The sequence below is a fragment of the Sinocyclocheilus grahami genome, unplaced genomic scaffold (genome assembly GCF_001515645.1).
Source record: "Sinocyclocheilus grahami isolate Dianchi unplaced genomic scaffold, SAMN03320097.WGS_v1.1 scaffold193.1, whole genome shotgun sequence".
In the NCBI taxonomy this organism is placed as follows: Eukaryota; Metazoa; Chordata; class Actinopteri; order Cypriniformes; family Cyprinidae; genus Sinocyclocheilus; species Sinocyclocheilus grahami.
Genome location: NW_015505372.1, coordinates 281,014 through 302,679, shown reverse-complemented (window position 1 = coordinate 302,679; position 21,666 = coordinate 281,014). Strand labels below are relative to the sequence as shown.

At 37.3% G+C, this 21,666-nt stretch overlaps 1 protein-coding gene across 1 annotated transcript in view; it reads left to right on the top strand.

Moving 5' to 3' along the window:
* LOC107594939 (NEDD4-binding protein 3 homolog) overlaps positions 1 to 20,434 on the top strand; it is a 20,946-nt gene extending 512 nt beyond the window's left edge. The window contains exons 2-4 of the mRNA XM_016285171.1: positions 14,413 to 14,853; positions 18,649 to 19,251; positions 20,105 to 20,434. Of these exons, the coding sequence (XP_016140657.1) occupies positions 14,446 to 14,853; positions 18,649 to 19,251; positions 20,105 to 20,434 (1,341 nt within the window). The 5' untranslated portion in view covers positions 14,413 to 14,445. The remainder of the gene's footprint in view (positions 1 to 14,412; positions 14,854 to 18,648; positions 19,252 to 20,104) is intronic.
* Positions 20,435 to 21,666: the final 1,232 nt, after the last annotated feature.

Below are 21,666 nucleotides of genomic sequence, written 5' to 3'. Positions count from 1 at the left end.
AAAAAAATTATATATATATATATATAATTTTTATAACAGTAATTTATCATTTATTTTCTCTTCATGGTCATGGAAGCATACTGTTATCATCAAAGTGATTTTATGTGCAGAAAGATTAGTGCACTCTTGTTTAAAAAACAATTGCATTGCATTCCTAGCAGGGCAGTTCCATTAAAGTAAGGTCACTAAGAAGTTTTCTCAGCACTTAATAGGTTGCCACAAACCATAAAAAAAGACCATGTGCATAGTTGGAGTGCAGCCTGCCTGTTTCTGTCATCTGCCTTGGTGGTCGCAGAGCGCTCGGACCCAAATGTATATATATATATATATATATATATATATATATATATATAATTTTTATAACAGTAATTTATCATTTATTTTCTCTTCATGGTCATGGAAGCATATTGTTATCATCAAAGTGATTTTATGTGCAGAAAGATTAGTGCACTCTTGTTTGAAAAACAATTGCATTGCATTCCTAGCAGGGCAGTTCCATTAAAGTAAGGTCACTAAGAAGTTTTCTCAGCACTTAATAGGTTGCCACAAACCATAAAAAAAGACCATTTGCATAGTTGGAGTGCAGCCTGCCTGTTTCTGTCATCTGCCTTGGTGGTCGCAGAGCGCTCGGACCCCCATCTAACTCACTCGGCACAGTGTCTACATGTATTTACTGGTGACTGTTGTGAAATATTTGGATGGGAGTCCTTACTCTAGACTCCAGCTCTGCTCTGCTTTTGATGCACTGATTTTAGGGACAAAAGGGTACTGAGTAGCGTTCTTCTCTGCTAGGCAGTAACCTTGGAAACCAGGGGCCAAAACAGGACCCCTGACCTATAGAGTCACGGCCCATTGTGGGAGTGGCTCTTAAGTGGAGCTGGTCAGAGGGCGTGAAGCTCCTCTGCGGGTCTCACATCTCCTTTCAGCGGCACAGAATGCATTAATGGGGTGTCTAACAACATGAAACTACACTTAGGGTGGCTTTTAGACAAGGAACTTGGACGGCTGACAGTTGATTGCTTCTTGTGCAATTCACTGAATGTTCTTAGTGTGCATGCAAACATAGCTACAAATACAAGCCATTGGGTTAGGGCTTTGTTTTTAGGGGTTTCGACTGTTCTGTTTGGTTGTCACCTTGCAGAAAATGTATATTGCAGCTGTCGGATGAGACTAGTAGTAGAAGCTATCGTCCAGGCAGAAGATCTGGCACTAACTGTCATGCCATCCTTGACCTGCACTGCTGAATATATCCATTGTTAAGTAACTGTGCTAGTATTCTGGGCAAGACATAATAACATGAGGTCAACCAATGGTCTGAATTTGGGGTGGAACTACCTGTATGTTAATTCAATTATACATGTTTCAAATAAATAATGTTCTTTTGAACTTTCTATTCATCAAGGAACACAGAAAAAAAAATGTATCTCAGTTTCCACAAAAATAGCAGCACAACCGTTTTCAACATTGACAATAATAATGTTTCTTGAGCAGTAATATTAGAATGATTTCTGAAGGATCATGTGACACTGAAGACTAGAGTAATGATTACTGAAAATTAGAGCTTTTGCCATCACAGGAATAGATTACATTTTATCTTTATTATATTAAATATATTAAAAAGACTTGGTTAGGTAACACTTTAGGGTAACACTTTAGTATAGGGACCAATTCTCACTATTGCTTATTAGCATGCCTATTATTAACATACTGGCTGTTTATTAGTACTTATAAATCACATATTCTGCATGACCATATTCTACATCTTTAATCCTTAACAGCTGCCTTACTATTAATAAGCAGTAATTGGGAGTTTGGGGCAAAATTTGTGTAATAACATTTTACAATATTATTGTTTTTACTGTATTTTTTATCAAGTAATTGCAGCCTCGATAAGCATAAGAGACTTCCGTCAAAAACAAAAAACGTACAGACTCCAAACAGTATTGTATAACAGTAATGTATCATTTATTAACATATTCCAACAGTGACTAACACTAATTGGGCGTAAGCATCAGGAGAGCAGGTGTGCGGCACGGAAGGCATCATTCAGCGTTATCAGAAACTACACCTTTAAAGCTGGTCCCTGCAGGGCTTTGGCTCAGCAACTAAACCGTGCATTAGCATGCAATCACTTCACCTGTTTGTGCTTCTATCCTGTGGCTGCTTGAGTATCTGAAACTTTTTTCAAACTTTTGCTCAAGTCATTAGCAGTGTCGGGAAATAACCAAGTATTGTGACAATAGTTGATCTATTTTTAAAATACTGCAGCTTATCTGGTATCAATCAAGCTACCTTTAGCGATGTAGTGCAGTGCTTATTTATATAAATTAGGGTGTATTCTAGTATTTGATCTGTCCAAATGTATCTGTTTAATGCTGTAAGTCAATAGTTCAAATGCCTTCCTTGTTTTTGTGCCAGAAAAAGTAAAAGGAATGTAGTTCCAGGACCTTAGTGAAGACAGTCGGCTTTTAACATAGCTGGACCCAGATAAGCTAAGCTATAATCATCCTGCTGATACATTCTTCCTCTTCACCTCTGCTTGCTAGCCTTCTATCCCATGAAGCTCTTTCTGACACTGCATAGAAAGAAAGTCTGGTGTAGGATTAGGATTAGTCAGCTTTTTTCTCAGGACGACATCACACGCGCTCACACACCACTCAGATTCTCCTTTTGCCTTTAGATCCTTTTATCCGTTGAGAGACGCGTCTGTCGTTGTAATTAAAGATTTGTGGTGTTGGAGAACAAATAGAAGATCTGAATCCTGCAACATTACCTCAAAATAATCATTCTATCCTGCATTCTGCTGGGCCAGAAATCATTCTGGACTGTGTGGGCCTTCAAACACTATTGTAGCTTTGTGCCGATTCATGTGATTCTTTTGATATCATACTAAACAAACCAAGTGCTGATACTCTTGCAAAGTGGTTTCACAACAGTCTTTTGGTTTCGCTGACAGTATGAAACATTTCCTAGTGGTACTATCATGTATGTCTATCAGTCGACTAGTCTGTTTCTTTCACTGCGGGACTGCTTTCTTGAACACTTCTTTTTTTAGCGGTTTTATTGAAGTTTGACAGCCTGAAAAGAACAGTGAGTGTAAAATGGTCTTGACAGCCAGTGTTTATATCAGGTTTCAGTAAGGAACATTTGTATGTGGGTCTATTGTGTACTGAATAGAATGAAGAATGCAGTGGTAGTTTTTTGTGGCTCCTGGATTGACATAATGAGGTAGGCTAAGGATACTAATGCTTAAGGTTGCTAGGATCAGTTTCATTCCCAAGTAGAGGTGACTCTCAAAATAATTTGTTATTGGCAAATTTAATTTCACTTAATGTTTCTACCTATAAAATGGTGCTTAAACTGTTAAAAAAAACTATAGGCTACAACTTAAAATACAAGGGCTGTCAGTATTTTAAATCTTTAAAAAGTTGGCATGTTTAGTTCAATGTGTTACTAGAACTTTCTTTGTAATTGTTTATTAAATTTACTAGCAATTTATGAATGAAAATTGTTGTTACACCAATGTTTTCAGTGTACTTATACTAATATATATATAAGTATAATGTATACTAAAATTAGTAAAAATACTAATATATTCAATTCCTGAATTTTTTGTTCCATTTTTCTTGTGAAAATCATTTAACTGTAGATTATTCAAGGGGACTTTCCCTGCAATTAGTATTCTGCATGTTGTTTCGGATGAAATGTCTACTTCAATGAGGAACTAAGTAATAATTTGTGTGACCCTTAGTTCACATGAGTTGATGATATCGATTACAGCACTTTGTTTCCATCACTCAAAACTACCTGGAAATCAGTTTGCAGTTTTTCCTCTGATGGTCTGATAGAAGAGGATCAAACTCTGGTACTTATTGTTTCTTTTTATAGCTGGCTAATAGCTGTTCTCCAGTTGGTTTGAGTGTTTTTCCACTCACAATGAAAAATAACTCAAATCACCTGGTTTGTTGATGAAAGCTGTGCTATGACTTTTCTAAGCAATTAATGTTGTTTTTCATAGCTGTTCAAGATTAAATTTCTTCTGAGGAACACAATCATTTGTTTTCATGATGGACTGAGGCTCAGTTAGATGTTTTTCATCAGGAGTCAGATAGATAACCGAGAGCAGGCTTCAACTTGTCTACATTACCACACTACACGTCCTCATCCTCCCTCTGTTCTCTTTCTTCTTGCTCGTTCGCTACTCCTGCTCCTCTGTCATCTCGGGAAAGCCTTCTCCTGCCAGTTGAATTTATGGAATCTTCTAGACTGACTTGCCTGGAGGGGAGAGAATATGCAACACTATATTTAAGAAACATGACTGGGGCACTCATTATAAAGTCTGCTTCGTCCTTCAGTAGCTATTTATTTTTTCAGTTTGATCTCTCTGCCAGTGAAATAACCCGTATGTATATATGGCCTTTCCAAAAATCTCCCTCCCAGAAAGAATTTATTTGTCCGGTTGATCCCTGGCCAAGAGTGACATACTGTACTTTGGTTAAAGTGTATCATAAAAGTCAGCTGAGGCATTCCAGAGGTGAGATTTGGCCCTTTCTGACACCTGTAACAAGTTCCCTCATGATCATCAGAATCAGAATCAGAATCAGAATGAGTTTTTATTGCCAGGTATGTTTACACATACGAGGAATTTGTTTTCATGACAGAAGCTCCACAGTGTAACAGAATGACAGTGACAGAACAAAAACACAGATAATAAAAATAGAAAAATAGAACAAGTAACTAAGGAATAAAAATATACAAATCGACAATTGTATGTACAGGTATATAACAATAGACAGTTGTATGTACAGGTATATTATGTGCAAATTGAAATGTAGACTGAGTATGAGTGTTAGATAAATAAGTGTATGAGTGAATAAATAGTGTCTGTTCCACAGTTATTGTCAAGTGTTCATGAGATGGATGGCCTGAGGGAAAAAACTGTTCCTGTGTCTGGTCGTTCTGGTGCTCAGAGCTCTGTAGCGTCGACCAGATGGCAACAGTGCAAAGAGGGAGTGTGCTGGATGTGAGGGGTCCAGAGTGATTCTGCCAGCCCTTTTGCTCACTCTGGACGAGTACAGTTCTTGGAGAGAAGGGAGGGTTGTACCAATGATTCGCTCAGCAGTCCGGACTACCCTCTGAAGTCTTCTGAGGTCAGATTTGGTAGCTGAGCTGAACCAGACAGTTATTGAAGTGCAGAGGACAGATTCAATAATGGCGGAGTAGAACTGTTTCAGCAGCTCCTGTGGTGAATAGAAGAGATGTGAATGAGATTAACTGATAATGTATCGAGAGATACCAGATTCTTTTGTTTGAAGTGTTAGATAACCAATATGCCCATAATTATTGTATTGTTGCAGCTTTTTGGCACAAATATCATTAGAGTGAAACAATATAAAGATGCATTGTGAATATACATAAATATATCAAAGTTTGGGGTCAGTAAAATTTATTGTTTTATAAAAAAATTATAATATTGAGAATAAAGACATTTAATGTTACCAAATACCTCAAATAAATGCTGCTCATTTGAACTAATATAATCAAAGAATCCTGAAAAAAGTATCATGGTTTTCACACAAATATTAAATAGCACATCCATTTTCAACATTGATAAGTTAGAAGTTATAATAAGTTAATAAATAATTTCTGAGGAATCATGTAACACTGAAGACTGGAGTAATGGCTGCTGAAAATTCAGTCACAGAAGGTCATTACTGAAAGGGGTGGTTGTTCACAGAGTGCTGTATCAAAGCATATTAAATGCAAAGCTGACTGGAAGGAAGAAATTAGGTAGGAAAAGGTGCACAAGCAACAGGGATGACCGCAAGCTTGAGAATACTGTCAAGCAAAGCCGATTCAAACACTTTGGAGAGCTTCACAAGGAGTGGACTGAAGCTGGAGTTTGAGCTCAGACGTCTTCAGGAAAAGGGCTACCAAGCCACTTCTGAAACAGAAACAACGTCAGAAGCATCTTACCTGGGCTAAGGAGAAAAAGAACTGGAGTGTTGCTCAGTGGTCCAAAGTCCTCTTTTCAGATAAAAGTACATTTTGCATTTCATTTGGAAATCAAGGTCTGGAGTCTGGAGGAAGACTGGAGAGGCACAGAATCCAAACTGCTTGAAGTCCAGTGTAAAGTTTCTGAAGTCAGTGATGATTTGGGGTGCCGTAATGTTTGCTGGTGCTGGTCCATTGAGTCAAGACTTTAGCACCTGCCCACAGTGCCAAAACCACTTCGAAGTGGTTTGCTGACCATGATATTACTGTGCTTGATTGGTCAGCCAACATTGATTGGTCAGCCAACCCCATATAGAATCAATGGGATATTTTCAAGAGAAAGATGAGAAACAGTCGATCCAACAATACAGACGAGCTGAAGGCTCAATAGTGGCTCAGCAGTGCCACAGGCTGATCGCTTCCATGCCACACCTCACTGATGCTGTCATTTGTGCTAAAGGAGCCCCGGCCAAAGTATTGAGTGCATAAATGAACATACTTTAAAGATCTTGAACTTTTCTGTTTTGCAAATCCTTTTTTTGATTGATCTCATGAAATATTCTAATATTTTGAGATACTGAATTTTTGACTTTCATGAGCTGAAAGCGCTAATCATCAAAATTAAAACAGAAAAACTTTTTAAATGTTTTACTTTACATGTAATGAATCTAGAATATATGAAAGTTTCACTTTTTGAAATAAGTTACAAAAAAATGATCAGTTTAGTATCAATAGCTTATATAAATAATTAATAACTATAATCAATAATCAATGTATAATAATCCAAATATAATCAAATATAAATATAATAACATAATATAATAAAAATAAAACCATAATAACTATAATCAGTAATCAATGATTATGAATACTGCCTAACAATACAAAAAATACAAAAAAAAATGTCAAACCAATTATGGGTCTCTAATCACGTGGATACCACAAGAAACTGACTCATTTGCTCTGTAAATTTCTCCTGTAGAACAAGCCCCTCATTTTTTTCAAGTGTCTCCCACCATCATGATGTAATCTGATGCTGTGGAGAGCTTGCCAAGGCTGCCTGATGTAGCCTGCAAGACTAAGCCTATTGTTTAGAGACATTGCAAGAGGACAACACAACTTGTTTCCCACTGGACACCAGATTCTGCGGTGAGCCTATGAACTTCTCCATCACAAACAACATTCTTTGGCCTAAAGCAAACCAAACGATTTCCACTTTCTGTATTCCGACATCTAGTTGGTTCCGCATTAGCAGCATTCAATATCGCTGCCCATGGCACAAGTAGTGTCCTTCACATTTGTCACAGAACAAGGAGAACAGGTTCTTCCACCCCGGCGCCATAGAAAGGCTCGCTTTATTTACAAAAGGGAGAGAGGGGTGATCAGTGGCAGGTGGCAGGAGAGCGTAACCACAGACATTCCCAGGGGTTTTCCTGGCTGTAGTCTGGCAGCAGGTCCGTGGGAGTGAAGGAAGAGGTGTTTAACTGCTGATGGGTAATTTGGATCTCTCCTCAGCGGCATTAGGAGGAAATCAAATATATGTGCATTGACTGGAAGACAAGAGAGCAGCGGCAGCAAGTTTTTCTCAGGTGAACATCTTGTTTTGCATTTTATTTTATGTAGCCACATTTCATTGTGTGCTTCTCTCTAGTGTTTGTAGCATCATTAAATAAGAACTGGACAGGACATTTGTCTCCTAATACTGCCTCACCGTGACATTCAGCTCTCTCTGCCTCACAGAAGGCTCTCTGCATCATAAAAGATCCTCTCAGCATACAAACCTATTATGGTTCGGCTGATTAACTTCCATTCTGTTTACTGTCAAGAAAGTTGTGAAGTGAGACTCTTTGTAGCCTTTGGGAAGCTTATTTGCAATTGAAATGCACTGCATCACTTTCTTTAATACAGACGTCAAATGAAAACACAGGATTTGCATTGTTTTTTTGCCAGTACAAGTTACATCCTCATTCCCTGCAGGGACAACATTGTAATTCGAAAAACTATTGAGCAAGGGTGGAATTGTTCAGATCCATGCATTGTGTTCAGAGACCACTGACAGGGTTGAAATCTTCCATCTCATAGTGTGACATGTCATAATTAATGGAATGTTCTGGGCTACATACAAGCTCTTTGACATACTGTTATGACATAAAACAAAATAATTCTCACTCATTCTTCAGTTCGTAAAAACAAACAAAAATCATGTTTACAATAAGGCACTTTTAATGGCAGTCTATGGGGCAAGGTATCATATTGGAATAAAAGGTTAAAAGTACCTTGCAATTTTATTGTTTTGTTTTTGTAAGTATTGTTGCAACAATATAATTAATAATTTACTTAATAATGTGGTCTAAGTTTCACAAGATATGTGGAAGGATACTTTTTTATTAATGTCTCACAGTAAAAACAGTAATATTATGAAATATTATTACAAAGCTTTCTAAATGCAATCTTTTTACATAATGCGGGGTAAATTTAAACGATTAATTATTAATAAAGCTTAACTTGTATTTAACCCAGAGCATTCCTTTAATAATAATCCAAGATGATGTCATGACCTTGTGAGAGAAACTGATTGTACAGTGAAACTCTGACATAAAGTGCTTTTTTTCTAAGAATTCTGATTGCAGTAAATTTCGGACAGTATTTCTCACAATATTATGTTTCCTAAAGCTTTACTATTGCTGCACTTCTGCCCAGCTCTAAGTCTAATAATTTATTCATTGTTGTTTACTTCTAAAACAGCAGAATTTCCCATATATTGTGTAGATTTGGGTTGATCACTGCAATTTCTCTTTCTTTTGGTCTTAAATCAGCACCCCAGTGAAGACAGCCATAAATCTCATATTAATCATTACCTCCACAGAAATGTGAGGAATGTCCATTTTTTACCCACTTATCTAACTTACTTCCCCTAAAGAATGTACCATTCGGCTCCCACTGAACAGGGTCAGATAGAGAGAAGGACTGGCTCATATGAACTCAATGAGAAAAGTACACAGAAAAAGAGCTGGTTAAACAACAGAACCTGATGCCCCTCCTCACCACTGACCTATTACCAAATTACACCTGGACTGTGCAACTAGTTGTTCCTTTTGAAGTGTTAGTTGATACCTGTAAAATGTAGGCTGCTTTCAAGTATTAGAGATATTCCTCAACCATAAAAGTTCATAGAAGTTCATTGGTGAAAAGTGTGGCAACCCTGACCTACATTTGATTCATTTTAATGCGACTGTAAACAGGGACATTTGCATTTATTTTTAGTGCAATTAATTACATAAGCCAGATTGCTGTAATATATTGGTAGATACTTCTTTTCCACAGCCCTCTGAATGTTAATCAACCCTGCTGCATAATTTAAAAGCAATGTATCGTGCATAAAAGGCTTTGTAGGTGTTAACAGGCAAAGCACATCCCTGCTATATTTATTGAAAGTTTCTAAAGGTAGGTGTGAAGTTTCCATTCAGTTACCATAGAGACTGTTTAAAATGCGTCCATAAAATACAGACAAGTGCCCTTAAAGTTGCACGTTGCAGTTGAGTAATGGAACATCCGAATCTCTGTTGCACTAATTTCTCACGTAGCTGTTTGAAAAAGTGCTTTAGGTCAGTATTGACAGCACTCAGCAGGCGGGGGACAAGGATTTGCTCTGTTAAAACAAACCTGAACGGCTCAGGTCTGTGCCGGGCACTTCACAGCATTAGGGCTAATACGATTTAACACTCTCAGAGTGACCTCCACAAAGCCTCCTCACAAGCTGATCTTCATACATTAACGCACATGCAGGATTTGACACACCTCCACATGGCTTGCTTCTGCTTCAGACCACATTTCCGAATTTTGCGTACATGAGCACAGGTGAAAACAATTTTGTTTCTTAAAAGTTCAAAAGAACAACACTTATTTGAAAAATCTTTTGTAACATTATCAGTAACATTTTAACATTTTGTAATATTAACATTAATATTATCTAGCTTTACTGCCACATCAATTTTATACATACTTGCTGAAAAAAAGAATTATTAATTTCTTTAAAGGGCACCTATTATGCCCCTTTTTACAATTTGCAATATAAGCCTCAGGCGTTCCCAGAATGTGTCTGTGAAGTTTCAGCTCAAAATACCTTACAGATCATTTATTTTATCATTTTGAAAATGCCTATTTTAAGTGGAAGCTCTTTAAATGCAAATGAGCTGCTGCTCCCTGCCCCCTTTTACAGAATAGGGCTGTGCTTCTACAGCTCGAATCGCAGATACTCTGCCAAAAAACATCCCTTTGGTTTTGATTATCGTGTATATCGCGCTGAAATCATGCGTTTTAAAGCCATTTCACACTTTAAAAAACCCAACTTTCGAAAAGTTCTACTAACCAATGTAAAAAAGAGGGGCATGTTTATGGTGCTTTTCCAATGGCATGACTGAACGGCCCTGTACTCACTAAAGAGAATGTCTCCAGTGTGTGTGCCTGTGAAAAATGAATGGTGCTTCTATGCCAAAATAAGACCTCTAAAGAACGTGATGCAATCCTATAAAGAGAGCTAGTGTCAAGTTAGGGCCTTTTCAATGAATGAAGTCACCACCATTCGACTTGTCATATTTCACAGGGAGTCATATTCAGCCAAATGACTGTAGTTTGGTGCTAAATGGGTGAATAATAAAAGGGGACTTAGTGTCACTTTGGGTCCTACAAACTCTGGTCATGATTCCCAGCAGTTTTACCTCAACGGACCTTTTATTTACATCTATAATTAGTAAACAATAAAGAGGCTGTTGTTATGTTCCCACAATTAAGTGAGCTGTGTATAGAGGCAGCATTTTAAGGTATCATAAACACTTTTGATGCAATGCCTTTTTCAAAAAGTAGGCAGAATAATTGTTCCTTTATATATTTTGGCACAATTCTAAGGGATTATCACATGTATACTTTGCAGAGAGAAAAAAAAAAGCTACAACAAAAAAAAAACTTTCCAAAATGGCAGACAAAGCAAGAGAATTTTGATTATAAATATACTACAGACAGATATTAAATTCTGGTCAATACAGATAAGATGATAATTACAGTATTCTATGAAGTGAGCATTAGATGACAACAAAAGTCACTTAAATATTCAAAAAAGGAAAACAAGCATGCACAATTAAATATATTTAATATCGACCAACAAATATTTAGTATTAAACAATACCAATAAATCAAAATCAATAAATCACAGTATCAGCTTATATGGTACTGATATATTGTACATACTTAAAATAAACTTTTATTTACATTTCATTCAGGAAAGTACTGATAAATTTTATCCATTTTGTTTTCCATGAGTTGATGTCTATGAAGTCATGAGGTGCCGTTTTGATCTCTCTATGGGTAAAAGCCTGAACTTAAGTGCTGCACCTTTTTGGCTTCTTCTCTAACTATTTGCATAATCACTCCAGTAGTGTAAGGCTGAATTTGGTAAATTATAATTTTGTTGATATAAGGAAGAGCCTGGAGGGGATCCTGTGCTTAACTGCACATTTGTAAGCATAATGTGCTGACATCTGGTGAAGCTGTTAATACATTGCAAAAAGATTTTTTTTTTAAAGAAATTATTAAGGGAAAGCAAAACCATTTGTTTTTAGAGAATATATCTTGAGGTGAGAATAGATTGTTTTCCTGTTTTAAGCACAAATATTAAATGTAAACTAAATTAAATTAGGTTTAACAAAATTAGTTGAGCTTTTAAGAAGCATTTTACCACATTTTTCATGAAATATATCTTAAGAATTTTTTCTCCATTGTTTTTATTAAGTATAAACAAGATTTAGTAGAAACAAAATTAAGTGAGGTTTATGCTCAAAACTGAACAAAAAAAATGAAGATACATTCCCTTAAAAATCTAGAAAAAAAATTCAGGACGTTTAGATATTTTTATGGAAAACAAGTCAAAATATTTATTTAGAAACCTATTTTACAGTATAATATCAGTGGAATACTTCACTATCCATCCTGTCAATCATAAACTAAAGTGGCACTCCAAGTCATGGCATATTTATAATCAGCACTTGCGCAGACGCAGGTCTTGTGCAGTAAGTGTTGTAGTTAGCTGAGTGCTGTGATGGCAGAAAACTGAGGAGATCTCGGCCACATCTCATGCATAAAATCATGAGGTGCCGTTTTGATCTCTCTATGGGTAAAAGCCTGAACTTAAGTGCTGCACCTTTTTGGCTTCTTCTCTAACTATTTGCATAATCACTCCAGTAGTGTAAGGCTGAATTTGGTAAATGATAATTTTGTTGATATAAGGAAGAGCCTGGAGGGGATCCTGTGCTTAACTGCACATTTGTAAGCATAATGTGCTGACATGTGGTGAAGCTGTTAATACATTGCAAAAAAAAAATTTTTTAAGAAATTATTAAGGGAAAGCAAAACCATTTGTTTTTAGAGAATATATCTTGAGGTGAGAATAGATTGTTTTCCTGTTTTAAGCACAAATATTAAATGTAAACAAAATTAAATTAGGTTTAACAAAATTAGTTGAGCTTTTAAGAAGCATTTTACCACATTTTTCATGAAATATATCTTAAGAATTTTTTCTCCATTGTTTTTATTAAGTATAAACAAGATTTAGTAGAAACAAAATTAAGTGAGGTTTACGCTCAAAACTGAACTAAAAAAATGAAGATACATTCCCTTAAAAATCTAGAAAAACAATTCAGGACGTTTAGATATTTTTATGGAAAACAAGTCAAAATATTTATTTAGAAACCTATTTTACAGTATAATACTGGAATATCAGTGGAATCAATTAGTTCTCCGAGTTTTAATTACCAGGACTTCAATTGTGCTTCAGCGTTCACTGAAAATGACTACCAAAGAGATATTGTGAGCTTCAAAAAGCAATTTTCACTGGCAACTTGGATATCTGTCCCAGCAGGTTGGTATTTATTAATATTTTATAAAACAAACATATCATAATAAATGTAATTTCCCTTGATCTTTTGGAATACAACAGTATAAACACCATAAAAACATCCTGTGACCACCAGGACAAAGAATGCCTCTCTTATCTACAGTACAAGTCTTATAGGTACAGCAGCACAAAATGCGCCTAGGCTCACAAAGAGGGTGGAAAAGTTCATTAGTGTTTTGGGAAAACAACAACAACAACAAACTTTACTAGGTGGACTTCAGGAAAAAACAAATTAGATCATTTTAAAAAAAAAACACACATAGCATGGTTCCTTTAATACCAGATCCATCACCATGGGGGAAGGTCACAGTGAGCAAATGTTTGCTTTGGATGAGATGCCAGAGGTGAAGATGCACTAGACAAAAGGAAACACTTAAGAGATGCTCAGCATGACCCAGAGGTGCTGAGTAGTGATCTGGCAAAGTGCTAGAATATTTCAGGCCTCCGTTTTTCTGTATTAGCTCCACCAAAAAGTCACAATTGGCCTAAGTGTATTATTTATGCCATTATATTATTTATGACTCTTCAGAGGGCACTAGCTCTTTTTCAATCTGTTTATTCTTAGTTACAGAAATGTGTCCTACATGTATATAAGACAGACAGTATATATTCACACTGGATGTGCCTGTAGATGAGTGTACACACAAGCAGAAACACTTAAGTGCATTTGTCTTTATGGGTGTTTGAGGCCAGTTAGCCTATGTTTATAGCAATGAGAGAGAAGGTCGTTGAGGTGAAATCAATACAGGCTCTTAATGAGGTGCTCTGGAAAGAGAAAACTGTTGAGAAAGGGTTAGAGAGAAACAAAGAATGAGGCACTACTAAACAGATATATTGAAACCCAGACCGTTTAGAAGCAGGGCAGCACTTGAGCAAATAAGTAGATCAACCTCACTTCCAAGGAGAGGAAACTTAGTTTTTTTTTTTTTTTAGTAGGGAAAGATTAGTGATTACCAGAGGACATTGATTAATGCAGCAGTATTGCAGTGTAAATTAAAAGTGTTTTTTTTTGCATTCCAAAGGCATCTGTCCTAATTTTCAGGGTATTTGGCTCATGAGACGATTCCCAGCTTGTATCATCTCAGTTATATAACAGACTTGTGAACTTCAGTGTGTAGAGTAGTTCTCATTTCTAAAAGGAAAGCAGAAGCTTTTGACCTATTTTCATGTCGTGGTCTTATATGAAATGGTTTTTATTAAACTACATATATAAATGTGCTTATGAGTAGCTGACATTGTGTCCTGCAGTGTGACATTATCAAATGATTAAGAAATTTTATTTTTTGTAAAACTAGCAAGTAAAAATAAGTTGGACGGTAAGAGGAATAGCTTGCTTCATGATGTGAAACAAAGATGGATGCAACCAGAGCCTCTTGAAATATCCGTATTTTCTGCAGAAGAAGGATTCAGGTTTCATATTTGATCCTGTGAAGGAGTTTTCATTGTTTTTCATTTCTCTTCTTTCAATTTAGATATCCCAGTGGAGCCATTTGATCCTGTAACCAATGGCAACAGTCCAGGCCCTGTCCTTGAACCAGGACCCCAGCAAAAGCATCTGTGCCGGTTATCCAGCATCCACTTTGGCAGGCCACTGCGTCATGGGAAGTGTAGGCAGCCTAATCGAGAAATCAGACGTGTCACCAACCAAGAGCAACAGAGCAGTTCCACAAGTGCCAGGACGTCAGAACCACGGCCTGCTCAAGAAGGGTTTCAACCAGAGAGAGCTGCTTAACTATCTGAACATCACCAAGAAGGAAGCAAAGGGCAGCAAACACCTCATCTCTGGGACATCCTCTATCAAGAGAGAGCACAGGAGGGAGGATGACGACGTCTACACTAAGGTCTACCACAGGGATGGAAAGGAGGTCGATTTGGGAAAGAACTCGCTTCCCATAGGTGGCAAGTTTGACAAGGTACACAACTGTCAAAGAGTTGCTTCATTCATGTCATGTAAGAATTACAGTAATTGTAATTTTCCATGTTTGTCAAGCTCAAAATTACAGGTTTGAACCTCTGGCCAATAGCAGATGCAGGGGGTGTTTGGGAACCTGGCTTTAAACAGCTATTAGTTTTGATACTATGTTTAAAGACTCAAGTGGTGCAGAAATTACATACTTAATTTTACACGTTGTGTGTGTGTGTATATATTTTACGGGTGTAACAGTTTACAAAATTCACGGTTCGGTTCAGTTCGATACGACACAGTGGTGTCACGGTTCGGTACGTTTTCGATACCAGGGGGGTGGGGGTGGGTATAATTCTGAGGCTAATTCGGAGTATAATTAGGCCAATTGTATAATCTCAGTAAATTCACTATGTAGAAAGTGATGGTAAAAACGGAATGACGGAGCTGATAACGGTATATAGCCGTTTTAATTTAGTCCCTTAATATTTCTCTTGTGGCCCGTACATAGTGAGAAGAAAAATGAGAAGAAATGTATTTAGTGTTAAACAAGTTGTTTTTGAAAGTCGATGCTTGAAATAGGCTAAAACTTTTTATTTCATTGATTTTTATTGATAACTGCAATGTTAATATTTTAATTATAGGCCTATAATTCAATTGAGGAGTAAATAGTCTAATCTTTTGTTATCCTCGCAGCGCGCCAGTTATGCTGTAGCCTAATATTGCGGGGCAAATTAGTTGTAATTTTAATTTATTAATAGGCCTAAAAGTAATTTCATAATAATAACAGGCATAATAGAAATAAGAATGTAACAGGCCTCATTAAAGGGGTCATATGCAGTTGCTAAAAAGAACATTATGTTGTGTATTTGGTGTAATGAAATGTGTTTATGCGGTTTAAGGTTCAAAAAACACATTATTTTCCACATACTGTACATTATTGTTTCTCCTCTATGCCCCGCCTTTCTGAAACACGTCGATTTTTACAAAGCTCATCGGTCTGAAAAGCGAGGTGTGCTCTGATTGGCCAGCTATCCAGTGCTTTGTGATTTGCTGAATACCTCAAGCGTGTGATGGAAATGTTCTGCCCCTTACCATACTGTGATGCTGTGTACCGGCGCGACGAGACAAAAACATTAAAACCAATTACAAATGAGGCATTTGTTGCATCCAGTGGGGACATAATTACTGATTATAATGACTTATACGTCTTCTTACACGTTGCATATCACGCCGCGCAAACATAACCATGACCACAAACCATGTCAGCATTTGTGATTGGAGAAACGACAAACAACAAGCACTACTCTACACTGCTCAAAACTCACATTTGAATCGTCAGTGGCAAATCCCTTAAATATAAAAAATGTACTTACAGGCTGTGAGTCAGAAGCGTCAGACTGTTCTTGCGAACTGCCCCACTTTACATTTGGGCGGTGTTATGCGAATCTTCCCACACAGTGACGTAGACATGTGGGGGCGTGTTAGAACGTGCCGTTTTAGGTAGGCGTAGACAAGTCTTAACTTTTATAAAGAATATCTCTTTGGGTTTGAGACTTTAGTCTTTGCAACTTTACAGATCTTTTCTATGCAAGAACAGCTTGTAACACTCCAAAGAGCAATTTAAATTTTTTAATTGCATCATATGACCCCTTTAATTGGAAATGCCAAATCCTCTTAATATTGCCAATAACTGATGTTTTGACAATATCCCTGACTAAAAGCAGCATTTTTGTTAATATTAAAATTTATTTTATTTAATTAAGGAATGAAAGAAAAAGAAACTCTGTTCAGTAGTTGTTTACCACTTTGTAGGAAAGTAAGGATGAATTTATCATAGTTACTGGCTTTTTTGCCCACCAGCATTTGTTTTCAGTAAGTATTTAACAAATCTCGGAAGGAGCAGGTGTTAAAGGGGTCATATGATGTTGCTAAAAAGAACATTATTTGGTGTAATGAAATGTGTTTATGCGGTTTAAGATTCAAAAAACACATTATTTTCCACATACTGTACATTATTGTTTCTCCTGTATGCCCCGCCTTTCTGAAACTCGTCAATTTTTACAAAGCTCATCGGTCTGAAAAGCGAGGTATGCTCTGATTGGCCAGCTATCCAGTGCATTGTGATTGGCCGAATACCTCAAGCGTGTGACGGAAATGTTACACCCCTTACCATACGGTGATGCCCTGTCCGGCCGGAGCGACGAGACAAAAACATTAAAACCCATTATAAACGAGGCATTTGTTGCATCCAGTGGGGACAGATTATAATAACATATACTGTCGCGTAAACATAAAACCATGTCTGCATTTGTGATCGCAGAAATGACAAGCAACAAGCGCTACTCTACACTGCTCAAAACTCGCGTTTGAATCGTCAGTGGCAAATTCTTTAATATAAAAAAAACATACTTGCAGTCTGTGAGTCAGAACAGCCGGCATTGTAGTCTGCTCTCCCAGGATCAGGAAACAGTCCTCCATAAAATGTGCTGCACACATCTGAATATTTGGGTTGAACTGTTCTGGAACAGTTTTGTAAATACAACTTAACCACTGATTTCTAGTTGTGTCCTCTTTTGGAAGGCCAAACAAAGTAGTTTCGCTTTCAGGCCAGTGGGGCTAGAGTGACCGGCGGCCGGAGGATTCGACGAAGGAGCGGCAACTACATGTGACGACCCCAGGCTGGACTCTGCTTCGTCCACAATGAAAGCCGATACGGCGATCCACAGCACGAAGTTGATGTATTTCCTCAGCGACCAGCACGGATCAGTGTTTATGCGGTTTAAGGTTAAAAAAACACATTATTTTCCACATACTGTACATTATTGTTTCTCCTCTATGCCCCGCCTTTCTGAAACTCGTCAATTTTTACAAAGCTCATCGGTCTGAAAAGCGAGGTATGCTCTGATTGGCCAGCTATCCAGTGCATTGTGATTGGCCGAATACCTCAAGCGTGTGACGGAAATGTTACACCCCTACATCTACATGATGAAGTAGATATCGTCCTCTTTTGGAAGGCCAAACGAAGTAGTTTCGCTTTCACAACGAAACACAGCATCTTCACGACATGGCGGCAGCAACAATACTACTGCGAGAATAAAAGTTACGCCTTCTTTCTTTGCGTGAACATTTGGGCGGCGTTATGAAAATCTTCCCACATCGTGATGTAGACATGTGGGGGCGGGTTAGAACGAGCCATTTTAGGTAGGCGTGGTTGACTCTTACCTTTTATAAAGAATATCTCTTTGGATTTGAGACTTTAGTCTTTGCAACTTTATAGATCTTCTTTATGCACCAAGAGCTTGTAACACTTCAAAGAGAAAGGAAAAATTTAATTTGCATCATATGACCCCTTTAAAAACACACTTTACAATGACTGGATTAAAACAAGATGAATAGGTTCCTCGTTGTGGTTTCAAAGCCTGTCAATTAAACGCAGAAATCGTAACAATGTTTCCAGTCTGGCTCCATAAGGGCAATATTTCTTCTTGAGGCAAGTGTAATTTATTGATAGGTGGGCTACTCCCCACAGTCTCAAATGGAAATAAATCATATAAACTGTTCGGGCCAGCAGCGTGTAGACTAACTGACTAGCCTCTGCTGGCTAAATTTATCTCTGTAATCAAATATGGTCTCCCTCAGGTGACGTTATTGAGCAGGAAATTCAGCGAGACCAAAGAAATATGGAAGTAAAAGTGGTCTACATCAAATTACTTTATGTTGTTTGGCATGGCTCCAGTATTTAAGTGTAGATCTATTCTCCTGATGCACATGCTGCAATTGACTTATCCTTTTCATTTCACAGCCACGATTCAGGCCTTCCGCCTTTAAACCGGTCACCCCAAAAAACTTCAGTTCAATGCAGAACCTCTACCCCTCCAAGTCAGAGGAGGTAGAGAGCGGCTTAACCAACGGCATGCATACGTCCTATGCCAAAGCAGCGTCCAAATCGCTGTCCACCTCTTCCTCGTCCTCCTCCCCTTCACGGCCAGGCGCGAGTGTCAGCAAAGGTGTGCTAGCAGCAGCCCGGGGCCTCAACCAGGAAGAGGAGAACACATCCGACTCGGGGCACAATTCCATGAACAGCCTGCCGCCTTATCGGCCACCGTTCCGCCCTCACTTGGGACAAATCAGTGCCTCTATGGGTCACATCAACCACATAGGCTCACTAGGTCGCACCTCGCTTGGCTCCAAGGGAGCCGCTTCCACGGTCACAGACGTGTCCTGTCACAGTATGGCTACGCTGAACCGCCTGCAGTGCTATGGAAGCGAGGCCCCGCCACCCTACGAGCTGTCGCACTCTCTGGAGGACGTGGTGAGGGACCTGGAGGACCGTCTGCAGGAAAAAGAGAACGAGTTACGTCAGATGAGGAGGAACCTGGATGAAAGTGAAGACGCTGTTGCACAAGTCAGCATCTTTAAGATTGATTTTTTTTCATGTTCTTAATATCTCTTATGTTCAACAATGCTGCATATATTTAATAATATTGTGAAATATTATTATAAAAATAAATATTTCACAATATAAAGTAAATATATGCTTATGATAAATTCATATTAATAATTAGAATAACTGTGCTAGTTTTCATAATATATTATACAATACATATGTAATTTATGTATATATATATATATTTTTTTTGTCAGTTTGTCTCACCAGGGCTGCATTTATTTGATCAAAAATTACAGTAAAAACTATTACATTTTAAAATAACAAAAAAAAAGCTGAATTTTCAGCATCATAAATCCTGTCTTTAGTGTCACATGGTTCTTCAGAAATATAGTGATTTGTTGCTTAAAATTTATTTTTAATTATTATTATTAATGTAGAGAACAGTTGTGCTGCATATTATTTTTGCGGAAAAAATAACACATTTCTTCCAGGAATAAAGTTCAAAAGAACAGCATTTATTTTAATTAGATATATTTTGTAACATGGTTAAAGAATATATGTTTGTCTTCACTTCCACTTTTGATCAATTTAATGCATATTTTCTGAATAAAAGTATTCATTTCTTTTTAAAAAATAGGTTTAATATATATATAAAAAGTTGATACCTTATAAAACAATATATTTAAATACATTTTAAACATAGGCCATAAACAAATACTACAACAACAACAAAAAAGAAGTAAATACACCGAAAAAATAAGCAAACCTGAAAATACTGAAAAATGAAAGAAATTGAAAATAAAGCATTACATTACCAATATTACAAAATAAAAACTATAACAACATTTAAAACTGTGTCCTCCTGTAGGTTTTTGAAGAGAAGCAGCGTCTCTGGGAGAAGGAAGTGACAGAACTGAAACACCTGTACAACGCCAAACTGCGGCAGGTATCCCAGCAGTCCCAGCGTTCACAAAGAAACCTGCAGCTGCAGCTGTATAAGGCACAGCAGGAACGCAACCGGCTGCAGGAGGAGCTGGATTCTGTCAGGCTGGAATGCCAGACCCTGAGAAGTCAAAGCCCAGCGGCACAAAGCCAAAGCATTAATCCCCAGCTGGAAGAGACCCAATGGGAGGTATGCATTAAGTCAGAGCTATCTGTCCAAAGCTCTGGGGATTTCAGAAAAGTTTGCAAGAGATAAAAGAAAGAAATAGATTTTAGTTGCAAGATAAACGTATCATGTATACTTGTTAGTTTGTTCACACTGAACACAAATCTAAATGGCTATGTTTACATGCAACCAAATAATCCATTTGTAATCGGATTGACGGCTCAATCGGACTGAAAAACCTTAATGTAAACACCTTAATTGATCTGATTGAGCTCCTGATTGAAGGGGGTGGTTTATTCCTTTTCTAATACGATTGAGAGTGCATGTAAACACTCGATCGGATTGAACCCCGAAACTGAAAGAACTGCGCATGTGCAATGATGCAGAAAGAGCGTAATGACCTATGACACGCAGAACGAGCAGTTCTTCCTTTTGAATAAAGTGATGTATAAATGCATGTCCTGTCATTATAAAACTCTCCTTTCACTCGGTAACTGTGAAGTGGAGCCGGACAACCTCCCACCAGTCCTTGTTTTGGATTCTCATCTACAGGCAACCCGTTTTGGGCGCGGGGAGGGGCATTTTTACTGTGTGATAAATATGAGCAGCATGGCACAGCGGTTTATATGTATATTTATCCATAAATTAATAAATATGAATTCTGATGTTAAAAACAAATAAATAAACCGTGTAGGAGAGTGGTTATTATGTGCAAACAGTGAGAAAATCTATATTTGTGCAGTGTGCGCATGTAAAAGAAAATCAATTCCGATTTGAAGCTTGTGACATATAGACACGCACATCAACCCGATCACTTTATTTAGCGGTCATGTAAACACTACATTCTGATTCATCAATTGGAATGAATTCAGTCCGATTGAACCAAAAATTGTGCATGTAAACATAGCCACTGAGATGTTTAAGACTGACTGTCCACACTGTCATTTTACAAGTAATAAGAGCCACTTGTTCAAACAGTTTAGTCACTATTCAATATATCAGTTGCCATAATAATGACTTGAAGACAAAAAAGAGACAAAGACAAAAAAAGGAATTAAAAAGTATATATCATTGTACGAAGAAAATGGAAATTACAGATTTTTTATGGAAATCTCGCCACAGGCATCCAAAACCACTGAATTGTTTACGGACTACATAGAGAGAAAAATAGATAAATATATTGATATATTTTATAGAAGCAGATGGAAGTGAATTGACACGTTGTATATATAATTAAATATACAAATATAATATTAAATGAAATGACCCATATACAGTATATATATATATATATATATATATATATACACACACACATATAT